Source organism: Bos grunniens, chromosome 20 (assembly GCF_055505025.1).
Source record: "Bos grunniens cultivar Pamir isolate PY7600 chromosome 20, Bosgru_T2T1.0, whole genome shotgun sequence".
NCBI lineage: Eukaryota > Metazoa > Chordata > Mammalia > Artiodactyla > Bovidae > Bos > Bos grunniens.
Genome location: NC_141184.1, coordinates 36313009 through 36325926, shown reverse-complemented (window position 1 = coordinate 36325926; position 12918 = coordinate 36313009). Strand labels below are relative to the sequence as shown.

The window sequence follows — 12918 nt, the reverse complement described above, 5'->3', positions numbered from 1 at the left end:
TTCCTGGGTTGGGAAGATCCCCTGGAGGAGGGCATGGCAATTCATTCTAGTGTTCTTGCCTGGAGAATCCCCATGGACAGAGGAGCCTGGCAGGCTACATTCCTGGGGTCACAAAGAGTCTGACATGACTGAGTGACCAAGCACAGCACAGCACATCCCTATAAACATTGTTTTTAACAAGTTTTGTGGTCCTGACCCATGCAACTTTTACTATTTAATGTGCACAATCTCGGGTACATTTTCTCCATTATTTAAAAACTAGTACAAAAAACTGGCTGTTAGTCAATCGGTGACCTTGCTATAATATGAACATTATAGCAGTCATGGTGACCTTGCTATGTGAACAAGCCACAGGCTGGATTTCACCTCTTATATCCCTCAGGAATTCAGCCACTGCTCTCCTCCCATTGTTATCACCTACTCCAGGCCCCTCTCCTTTGGACCAACCCCACTGCTCAATTCAAACTGGTCACACTTCACCTCCTCCAATTCTCCCAACTTCTCCCCACTGTGGAACCAGAGTGGTTTTAATCAGATCTCATCTCTCTGAAGAGGTGATCTCATCACCCCTTCTCACTGTTCCCAGGTTAAAAAACAACACCTGAGCATGACCCCCGGAGTCGCATGTGGGCTGGCCCTGTCCTGCCCACCCCACGTGCCCCATGCTTTCAAGCCTGAAAGCTCCCAGCCCCTTTCACTCAGGGCCTCTGCTCACCCCAGCTGGATCTTCCTGGAACATTCCTCTCCATTCTCCATGCTAAATTAGCTTCTAATCTTCTTTCCTACTTTGACTCCAACTGCCCTTCCTCCAAGCTGCTAGAGAAGGTCAGGCCTAATCTCAACCCATAGCCCACTATCAGCAACCTGCACTCCTCACATCTAGGACACTTTAATTTTGTGATCATCTCCTTAGTTTTGCTCAGCATTGATAGCCCCACGCCTTGAACAAGGCCTGGACCTGAACCCACAGTCTAAAACTATGTGCCAAATGATTTCATCAGTTCATTAATATGTCACGAGCTCTGTTTTTCCCAGACCCTCTTTGTGTGGATTCTGTCTAACCACAAATTTGTGCTTTGTGGTCTTTCTAGCCATGTTGTGGAAGAGATAAAACTTTCCTTGAATGCATCAATTCAGTGACTTTTAAAAATGTGATGACTTATGTTTGGGCTGTTTTCATTCATTGAAGTGGCAAGTTTAATTTGGCCCTGGCAGACATCAGTAAGTCATGAAAAGCTGGCATTTACATGATGCCCAAGTGAAGTCACTGATCCATTCCCAAGAAGCGAGCTTATTCCTCCCTGATTCAAGCTCCAGGCCTCCTTCCAAGCTTGAGTGGTTACTCTACTCTGCCTTCCCCTGCCATGGACGGAATTATAAAGCGTGTGACTAGAAAGGCCAAGGTGAGACTACACAGTGAGTTCTGAGTGGTCGGCACCAGCCAGGATCCAGCTCAGAGTCCCTGGACCAGCTGCAAGCACCCAGGTCAAGACGCTTGTCCTTTGGTTTATTTGTTATCGTTATTTAGTTGCTAAGTCACATCCAACTCTTTGTGACACCATGAACTGCAGCATACCAGGCTCCTCTGTCCTTCACTATCTTCCAGAGTTTGCTCAAATTCATGTCCACTGAGTCCCACCCGGTCACCCCCCTTCTCCTTTTGCACTCAATCTTTCCCAGCATCAGGTTCTTTTTCAACAAGTCAGCTTTTAGCATCAGGTGGCCAAAGTACTGGAGTTTTAGCTTCAGCATTAGTCCTTCTAGTGAATATTTAGGGTTAATTTCCTTCAGGATGGACTGGTTTAATCTCCTTGCTGTCCAAGGGACTCTCAAGAGTCTTCTCCAACACCACAATTTGAAAGCATCGATTCTTTGGTGCTCAGCCTTTTTTATGGTCCAGCTCTCACATCCATACATGCCTACTGGAGAAACCATAGATTTGACTAGACAGACCTTTGTTTGCAAAGTAATGCAGTCTAGGTTTGTCAAAGCTTTTCTTCAAGGAGCAAGTACCTTTAATGTCATGGCTACAGTCACCATCCACAGTGATTTTGGAGCTTTTTCCCCATCTATTTGCCTTGTTTTATTTATTTATAATACATATTTAAGTTAATATAAATTTATAAATTTAACATAAATATATTTATTTATTATTATCCATTGGCTTATCTGGGAACACACAATCGGAGCCATGAGAACAGAGAGCTGCTCCTTCTCAGCAAGAGTGAGGTTGCATTTCAGGGACCTGCCCTATGAAGGGAGATTATGGTCCAGATAGAAGCAGCCTCTCTCAGCTGGCTTTCTGAACTTTACGTGGAGGGGACCTTAGGTCTATCCTTGATTGCAGGCCCAAGAGGTTCAGATAACAGCTTCTCATGGCATCTATTCTGGGATGCATGGTGACTGATGACTGGGGAAGACTGAGTGTGACCATAACCCTCATGTGGAGCCCAGGGCTCCAGTCAGAAACAGAGCTGCCTGGAGAGGGGCTGTTCCTTCCTCTGGAGGGTCCTACACCACCCAACCCCAGCAGGCAAAGGGAGAGAGTTCTCTGTGTGCGTGGTCAGGGGTAGGTCATTGCAGGTTTTCTGAAATTGTCCTCTTGGTGTTGCTGTGTGTGTCCTGGACGATCTTCTCAACTATGCTGCAAACTATTCAAGTCAAAGATGATTTTTCTTTACCTGTTCCTGGCATCTGGCATAGGCAGGTGTGATCATCTTTTGTCAAATGAATAAGTGACAAAAAAAAGAAAAAGGCAGCATCACAAACCCTTCTGTGCCCTAGGGATCAGGCTGGGCTGGATGTTATGGGAACCATGTAATGCACAAGGCAAAACACCTCAAACACCTCAAACACCTCCAGCCTTGGTTGGTTACAAGTAGATTTCAGCAGCAAGAAACCTACCTAGCGAGAAAGAAAAAGATTTCTCTTTTTACCTTGAAAAGAGAACTAGTACCTGAATCAAAGGTCTAGACAGATGTGAACAACTGTCAGTTCAGGCTTTCCTACCATTATTTTCTTTACTATGGTAACAAAAAGAACTATCTTTTAGAAGAATAAAGAATGGGATCCACCTGGTCTATGGTTAATGTTACTTTCACTAATGGGGTTAAGTGCCAGTTTTCAACAAATTCCTCCAGCCCTCCACTCAAATTTCTTTTCCCTAGGCAATTCTTAGCCTCAACATGACCTCTGTTCAACGCTGTGCTAGGCCCAAATCAACAAGTGTATCCATCGATAATACAAAAAATATGAAAATACAAAAATTATCCCTGTGAAAGGGATAGCGGGAGGAAGGGATGGGGAGGGAATAGCTGTATACAAGCACCGCTGTTGTATGCAATCTAGAAAAATGGTACAGATGAACCCATTTGCAAAGCAGAAACAGAGACATAGATGGAAAGAACAAACATATGGACACCAAGGGGGAAAGAGAGGGTGGGATGAATTGGGGGATTGGAATTGACACATATACATCCTACAGATCAATACATAGCGAACAAGAGCCTGTAGGACAGGGAACTCTACTCAGTGCTCTCTGATGACCTAAATGGGAAGGGAATCCAAAACAGAGAAGATATATGCATATGTATAGCTGATTCACTCTGCTATACAGCAGAAACGAATACAACATTGTAAAGCAATTATACTATATCTCAATAAACTTAAAAAAATAAATAAAAAGCCAGGGAACACAGGGCAAGTGTTTCTGAGATCTGTGTTTCCTGGCCTGTAGTCTTAACAAACCCCAAATAAACTACTGTTTTTGGCCTTACAAAAAAAAAAAAAGAAAGAAACATCAAATAACTCTCACAGTAGGAAGCTGCCCTATGAGAGGTAGAATTATAGACCTGGTATCAACCTTAAATCAATAGTCAGAACGATATTTAGGCCACTCACTCAGATCTCAAAGGTGATGATGATGGATCATAAAAGTAACTGAACCTTTAAAGTTAGTGACCTTTATGCTTCGCTAAAGGAACTGACCCTCTGGGTCCCTGTATCCATGCCTCCACTGCCTGAGAGAAGAGTGGCTATCCACTAGCAAATAGAGGTCCCCAGCAATAAAACATCTGTGTTTCACTTCTCTCTATGCAAATTCTCTGTTTCCCTTCAGTGAGAAAATATTTCACTGTCCTTCAACCTCCCATGATAATAAACGATCATGATGTGGGCATAGATTACTAGGGCTCCCTGGACCATAAATGGTCATTGAAAGAAACCACCAAAGTGCCCCAATGCAGTGAATGGGAAAGCATCAGGCAAAACAGACATAACCATGACTTAAACCAGACTAGAGCACATCAATCCCAAATAATTCAAAGGCAAAAAGAGTATGAGTTCAGGATTTTCTTAATTTAATTTTCTATAGAAAAAGGCACATGTGAAGAAGCAAAGGACATGGTAAGTTACTCTCCGACAAGGTCCATGGAAGACCTCTTTGCTGGGTAGAAGAGAAAATGCTAAAACATTTTCTTCCTTGTATTTCAGTACAGTATTAGTAAAGAAACCGCCTGAGAGCCACACTGACATGAGAATTGCCAAACTATTACACCTGATTTAGGAGAATCTTTGGTAGGCAGAGAAGGAAGAGGAATAAGATGGCTGATCATGGATTTTTGGAATCCAGTCTTCACAAAGATAGACCCCAACAGCTTTCATAGAGAACAGAGAATAACTGAGAATATGATCTATTTTTATAGCACAACCCACCCAACCTACCAAACTAAAACTGTCATGTTAATTTGTCCCAGATCCTCTTAACTAAAAACACAGAACTGTGATTATTTAGAACTGTTCTGAGTTGCTAAAATGATTCCAGATTGGGATTTTGGGGAGGATGTCATGAAAGACAAATCATGGTGTTAGAAAAGGATTTTTAAAATACTGAGCCAAGAATAAAAATACTTACCAACCAGATGACATTGGATGCTTTAAATCTACTGATCTGTATCTGAAAAACCATTTTGAATTCCTGGTGATAATCAGGGTTGTGGACAGTCCATTGTAAATGCAAACACTGCTTTGTAGAATTGATGGAAACGTTCAGTGATTCAGGAGTTAATGGTAAAGGTTCAGACAGAACTGAAAGACCAAAACACGATATGAAGTGACATTTAATAGGCGTGTGATTGAATAATCGCAGATAATTACACTGTTCAATATCATCACTGTTTAGCTTTGGAAAACATTGCTCACATATACACTCTAGAATTAGACACTGAAAAGCTGGAGGGAATTTAGAAATCACTCAGCAGATGAAGAAATTAAGCCCTAGATGAATGAAATGAGTTGCTCAATGATACACAGCAAATTAATATATTGACTGTTACACAAAAGGATATTTCATTGAACAATCTAAATAGTTTAGAAATTTATAACAAGGCTGAATTAAAAAACAGGGCTTTTTGCTATAAATTTCATAGTTCTGGACATCTAAAATGAATATTTTGTGAACTATTTGATAGTTTACAGGACTTCCCTGGCAATCTAGTGGTTAAGACTTTATCTTCCAGTGCAGGGGATGTGAGTTCAACCCCTGGTTGAGGAGCTAAGATCCCATATGCTTTGTGGTCAAAAAAACCCAAACAAATATTTCATAGTTGATTAAACAGCTATAAAGTGAGAACAAGTCCCATCTCTAGAGGCTATTGCTTAAATCTCAATGCACTGAACTTAAAACACCTTTAGCAAGAATTTACTGGGCTAACCCTAACCTAGTGTGAAATGAAATAATCGTGACAAGGTTTCTAGCTCAAGGAAGGAACCTAGTGGAGAGACACAAGAGACTTCTATGAAATAATGAGTGACTGCAAGTTTAGAGTGTTTAATGGTGGGATAGAGTCTGTCAAAGAGGAGAGATTCAAACATGGGACAGATTTGCTGAGGTCAGTGAGCTGGAAAACAGCCTAGAGAGAGGATTTGCCCTGATGGAGTGAGTGGGATCACTGCTAACGCTGGGAGAAGAACAAAACATGGCTTTTTATATAAGTAGAGGAAATGCCATACAGATTCAAGAAGAATTGTGTATTGTTGAATCAAGAGGCTTCACTGGTTGGTTTGAGGGCATCTAAAGTACCCTGGAGAAGGAAATGGCAACCCACTCCAGTACTCTTTTGCCTGGAAAATCCCATGGATGGAGGAGCCTGGTAGGCTACAGTCCATGGGGTTGCAGAGTTGGACACGACTGAGCGGCTTCACTTAAGTCACTTAACTTAAAGTACACTGGGAATGCTGCAAAAGTATTGAAAAGATGAAGAGTGTATTGATAAAATCAACTGGGAGCTGATGGCTCATGGCGGAGCACATATCTTTTTAACATTCATTTTTCTAGTTCTTTGGGGATTTCCTCTACTGATCTGAGACTCTCTGGCACCCAGTTTAAATGGTAAGAGATTACCTTCTTTTGAGAATAAAAATGGCATGAATCTCTAATACTGAAAAAAAAATCTCCCAAACTGTCATTCTACATATGCTGCTTTTCTCATGCATGTGTGCATGTGCTCGGTCAGTCGTATCCAACTCTTTGTGACCTCATGGACTGTAGCCCTCCAGGGTCCTCTGTCCATGGGATTCTCCAGGCAAGAATATTGGAGTGGGTAGCCATTCCCTCTTCCAGGGGATCTTCTTAACCCAGGGATGGAACCCACATCTCCTGCATTAGCAGGCAGATTCTTTACCCCTGAGTCACCTGGAAAGCCTGTATTTTTCTCACAGGGAGGTAAAAAATAACAGCAACAATAAGACTGAGCATATAAAGTTTATCAGGCATGGTGCTAGGTGCTTTGCATATTTTTTCTCATGAAATGCCCATTGTAAAACTGAGACAGTCATTTTTTATAGATGAGAAGACTCAAGTTCGATAGCTTAAACAACGTACACAAAGCAGCCTGGACCTTAAGTACGGATCTCTTTAATACCAAGCCTTCACTGCGCTGCTTCCCAGCTGTGAAGGCAGGAACATCCTGCCCAACTGAAGGTCACATGGACTGGAATGTCTGAGAAGTGTGGCTCCCACCATGTCTTGCCAAGTTCAGGATACAGATGGTAAGGATGGGGCTCTGGACCTAGCCAGAAAAGTTGATAAGTATTCTTGGTGGATACAAGCATGAAGTTCTCCATGTTAATGGTCCACATGATAGACAGCTTCAGGATCTAAATAAGGTTTTATCCTCAGAGTTTAGAAAAAAAAAAATCTCAGAAAATTCATTCTATGGAAACAAAGTTAACAAGAATGGCCATAAAATCCAAGTTATTAGCCATCAACGACTATTTTCCCAGAAAGATATTCATCCTCTGTGAATTTTATAGATCAGATGCTGGGAATGGTTAGGATAAAAATTAGAATCTTAGTCTGGACTCCCATGACCTTGGATTTGGCATTGGGTCCCTAGATATGATGCCAAAGCATGAGTCAAAAAAGAAAAAAAAAAGAGACAAATGGAACTTTATCAAAATTAAAAACTTCTGTGCATCTAAGGACATTGTCAAAAGGGAGGAAAGAAAAACTAAAAATGGAGAATATATTTTGCAAATCACTCATCTAGTATCCAAAATTTATAAAGAACTCTGACAACTCAACACCTAAAAGGCAAACAACTCTATTTTGAAAACAGACAAATGACTTGAATAGGCATTTCTCCAAAGATGTACAAATGGCCAATAAGCACATGAAAAGACATTCAACATCATTAATCACTACAGAAATGAAGATCAAAACCATAATGAGATACTATTTTATACTCACAAGGAGGGTTATAATTTAAAAAATGGAAATAAGCATTGGTGAGCATGTGGAGAAATTAAAACCTTTGTATATCAAGGCAGGAGTGTAAAAAGACTTTGGAACTGAAGAAAACATTTTGAAAGTTCCTCACAAAGTTAAAATCACCATATGACTCAATAATTTCATTCCTATGTATATATCCTAAAGAGCTGCAAGACTTAAATATTTGTAACAAATGTTTGTAGCAGCACTATTCACAACAGCAAAAAGGTGACAAGAACCCAAATGGCCATCAGCAGATGAATGGACAAACATATTGTGTGTATTCATAACCTGAAATACAAGAGAAGACTCTACACATGGACGTCACCAGATGGTCCATACCAAAATCAGATTGACTGTATTCTTTTCAGCCAAAGACGGAGAAGCCCTATACAGTCAGCAAAAAGAGACCGGAAGATGACCGTGGCTCAGATCATGAAGTCCTTATTGCAAAATTCAGACTTAAATTGAAGAAAGTAGGGAAAACCACTAGACCATTTAGGTACAACCTAAATCAAATCCCTTATGATTATACAGTGGAAGTGACAAATAGATTCAAGGGGCTAGATCTGATGGAGTGCCTGAAGAACTATGGATGGAGATTTCTGACATTGTACAGGAGGCAGTGATCAAGACCATCCCCAGGAAAAAGAAATGCAAAGGCAAAATGGTTGTCTGAGGAGGACTTACAAATAGTTGAGAAAAGAAGAGAAGCTAAAGGCAAAGAAGAAAAAGAAAGATATACCCATCTGAATGCAGAGCTCCAAAGAATAGCAAAGAGAGATAAGAAACCTTTCCTCAGCGATCAGTGCAAAGAAATGGAGGAAAACAACAGAATGGGGAAGACTAGAGATCTCTTCAAGAAAATTAGAGATACCAAGGGAAATTTTCATGCAAAGATGGGCACATAAAGAACAGAAATGGTATGGACCTAACAGAAGCAGAAGATATTAAGAAGAGGTAGCAAAAATACACCGAAGAACTATACAAAAAAGATTTTCATGATCCAGATAACCACGATGGTGTGATCACTCACCTAGAGTCAGACATCCTGTAATGAGAAGTCAAGTGGGCCTTACGAAGCATCACTATGAACAAAGCTAGTGGAGGTGATGGAATTCCAGATGAGCTATTTCAAATCCTAAAAGATGATGCTGTGAAAGTGCTGCACTCAATATGTCAGCAAATTTGGAAAACTCAGCAGTGGCCACAGGACTGGAAAAGGTCAGTTTTCATTCTAATCCTAAAGAAAGGCAATGTGAAAGAATGCTCAAACTACCGCACAATTGCACTCATCTCACACGCTAGTAAAGTAATGCTCAAAATTCTCCAAGCCAGGCTTCAACAGTACATGAACTGTTTTCATGTTCAAGCTGGTTTTAGAAAAGGCAGAGGAACCAGAGAGCAAATTGCTAACATCAGTTGGATCACTGAAAAAGCAAGAGAGTTCCAGAAAAATATCTATTTCTGCTTTATTGACTATGCGAAAGCCTTTGACTGTGTGGATCACAACAAACTGTGAAAAATTCTGAAAGAGATGGGAATAGCAGACCACCTGACCTACCTCCTGAGAAATCTGTATTCAGGTCAAGAAGCAACAGTTAGAACTGGACATGGAACAACAGACTGTTTCCAAATTGGGAAAGAAGTCAAGGCTGTATATTGTCACCCTGCTTATTTAACTTATATGCAGAGTACATCCTGAGAAACTCTGGGCTGGAAGAAGCACAATCTGGAATCAAGATTGCTGGGAGAAATATCAATAACCTCAGATATGCAAATGATACCACCCTTATAGCAGAAAGCCAAGAAGAATTAAAGAACCTCTTGATGAAAGTGAGAGAGTAAAAAAGTTGGCTTAAAACTCAACATTCAGAAAACTAAGATCATGACATCCTGTCGCATTACTTCATGACAAATAGATGGGGAAACAATGGAAAGAGTGAGAGATTATTTTGGGGGGCTCCAAAATCACTGCAGATGATGACTGCAGCCACGAAATTAAAAGACACTTGCTCCTTGGAAGAAAAGCTATGACAAACCTAGGCAGCATATTAAAAAGCAGAAACATTACTTTGCTGACAAAGGTCTGTATAGTCAAAGTTATAGTTTTTCCAGTGGTCATATATGGATGTGAGAGTTGGACCATAAAGAAATGTGAGCACCAAAGAATTGATGCTTTTGAACTGTGGTGTTGGAAAAGACTCTTGAGAGTCTCTTGGACTGCTAGGAGGTCAAACCAATCAGTCTTAAAAGAAACCAGTCCTGAATATTCATTGGAAGGACTGATGTTGAAGGTGAAGCTCCAATACTTTGGTCACCTGATGCGAAGAACGGACTCATTAGAAAAGACCCTGATGCTGGGAAAGACTGAAGGCAGGAGGAGAAGGGGGCGACAGAGGATGAGATGGTTGGCATCACCGACTCGATGGACGTGAGTTTGAGCAAGCTCCAGGAGTTGGTGATGGACAAGGAAGCCTGGCATGCTGCAGTCCATGGGGTCGCAAAGGGTCAGACACAACTGAGCTACTGAAGTGAAGAAAAATGAAGTACTGATACATGCTACAAATCAGGTGAACCTTGAAAACATTACACTAAGCAAAAGAAGCCAGATACAAAAGTCTCGTATAGTATGGTTCAATCCACATGAAATATCCGGAACAGTTAAATCCACAGAGAGATAAAGGAGACTGAAAGTTGCCAGGGGCCAAGGGAGGGAGGGAGGAATGGGGATAATTGATTAATGATTACAGTGTTTTATTTGGAGACAACAAAAAAATTTTGGAAGTATATAGAAATGGTAGATGCAAAAAATTTTGAACGTATTAAAGGCCACTGATTTGTTCACTTTAATCATAAATTGGTAATTTATGTTATGTAAATTTCACATCAATAAATATTATTTTTAAAATATACATGATCATGACAAAAATTTTCAACCAATACAGGTATTGAATTCCTTACCATTTCCACTCTCACTCCACTGCCAAGTTTAAATCGTTTAGTTTTTCTTGACCTTTTTCATACATTTAAAAAAATCACATTGAACTATAACCCCATATTTTTTAAAGCACTTCCGTTATTTTTAAAAAGCTATAAAGAAAAGTAAAACTAAAATGTTAACAGTCAATATTTCTGGATGGTGAGGTTGAGTGATTTTAATTTTTAATTGGAGGATAAACACCTTACAACGTCATGTTGGTTTTAATTTTCTTGTTTTATGCTTTTCTGTACTTTGCAAATGTTCTCCAAAAAACATGGTATAACTTTCAGAACCATATAATATGCTAGATTTTAAAAGAAATATTCCTTTAGATATCCAGTTCATATCACTAAGATGACACTTCAGAATGCATAATTTAGTCTTCTGAGTTGATTTGCACCAAAAGGCTGAGTCCCGGTTATATTTCTATGTTTTACTCCCCACTTAAACTTAATAAATTGGCATTCTGATTCTTAACAAGTTTGAGCTTAGGGAATTAGTTATCATGCCCCATTCATTCAAAGGTAAATGAAATAAGTTGGGATTCCTGAACATTCAAAGCCCAACAAAGTCATCCTCTATCATTATTTGATTAGAGGTTTTATTCCTTTGTGAATAAAATGTCTCAATTTTTTAGTTAAAGACAGCAGAAAGCAACAGCTGCTATTCATCCTCTCCCTAAACCTGTAAACCAAAGGGAGATTTAGGAAGTGAAATAAAGGGAGATTTAGGAAAATGAAAAGGCAGAACCCTTATGGAATGGGGGGGGCGGTTGGATTATTTTTAATAACTGTGTAGAGAAGCAGAGTGCATACAAAATCAGCCCACTTTCCTAGCCCTCATTTCACCTTGCTTGTACGGTATGGTCATCTGTTGCTGTCAGTCTCACTCTAGATTCACATTTCCTGGAGGGCAGAGTCCTGCAGCTTGGAATGAACTCTAGTCCCCAGAACTTGGCACAACATCTTACCCACAGCAGATCTCAAGTGATAGAGATCCAGCACAGCCCCGGCACGATCTCCAGTGCCTGCCTGAGCAGCTGCCCCTCACTAATAACTCATTCCTCCTGGCGGTCTCCTCTTCCCGTTGCAGCTTTTCCCACCCCATATTTGAACCCTGATCACAGCATGCGCTCATAGCCCGTTTGGTGTTTGGCTCCCCGCAGACCGTGAGCTGAACAGAGGTGGCTTTAAGTCTTACTCATCTTGCTGAAATCAAGACTGTAACACCCCTGTCACAGTGCAGACACTCTGTGACTGATTACTGAATTAGTGAGTCACCTACCCTATATCACCAGTGCTTTGGGAAGCTCTAGAAGGCTGCCCTGTGATGCTTTAGACAAAGAGGAGCTTGACTCAGGTACTCAGTAGACAGCAGTCAGAAATAGCTGACTGCTATTTCTGAAATGGAAAGCAATCTAGGACATCCTTGGGAAATGGTGGGAAATGCCAAGGTAAAGTCAGAGAGACAGAGAGACCTCAGAGGTGATTCAGTCCAGTCCCAGTGTTTTTCAGAGGAGGAAACTGAAGCTAAAAAAAGGGGAGCGACTTTCCCAAGGTCACAGAATCCAACCAGGACCCTGGGCTCTTGGCCCAGCTCTCGACAACACAGTATTGGCGTGTGGCCAAAAAGAGCGGGCTTAGAACCAGATAGCCATAGACTTAGTCACGGGCTCCCAACTTTCCCCACCAGTTTCTCCATCTGATTCCAACACGCTCAAGGAAACAAACTGTGGCCCATTCGTAAGATGGGAGAGCTTGCAGCCATAAAATATGATGTTATTTCTAGAAAAACTAACATTAAAGGTAAAAACTCTCATCATATATTGTATTATTTTAAATATATATGTGAAAGTAAACTTATTAAAGTATATGTACTTTAATAAGTATATATAGTATAATTTCCTAGCATATACACATGTTATATATAATACGTATATATTTATATGACATATACTATAGTATGTATACTTTATATTAACTATACTTTAATAAGTATACTATACAACAAATCCTATTCTCCAGAGCAGAGAATGGTGGGCTATAGTCCTTAGGGTCACATAGAGTTGGACACGACTGAAGTGACTGAGCATACATACACACACCTTCACTGGGTAAGTAGCTAAGAGACAAATACTATTTCTTTAGCCATAAACAGCATTTCAGCA

General features: G+C 40.5%; 1 protein-coding gene across 3 annotated transcripts in view; it reads right to left on the bottom strand.

The window, feature by feature from the left end:
- OSMR (oncostatin M receptor) overlaps positions 1-12918 on the bottom strand; it is a 68419-nt gene that overhangs the window by 36141 nt on the left and 19360 nt on the right. For all 3 annotated transcript variants that reach the window (XM_086361505.1, XM_086361506.1, XM_086361507.1), the window contains exon 3: positions 4913-5085. In XM_086361505.1, coding sequence (XP_086217631.1) covers positions 4913-5085 — 173 coding nt within the window. The remainder of the gene's footprint in view (positions 1-4912; positions 5086-12918) is intronic.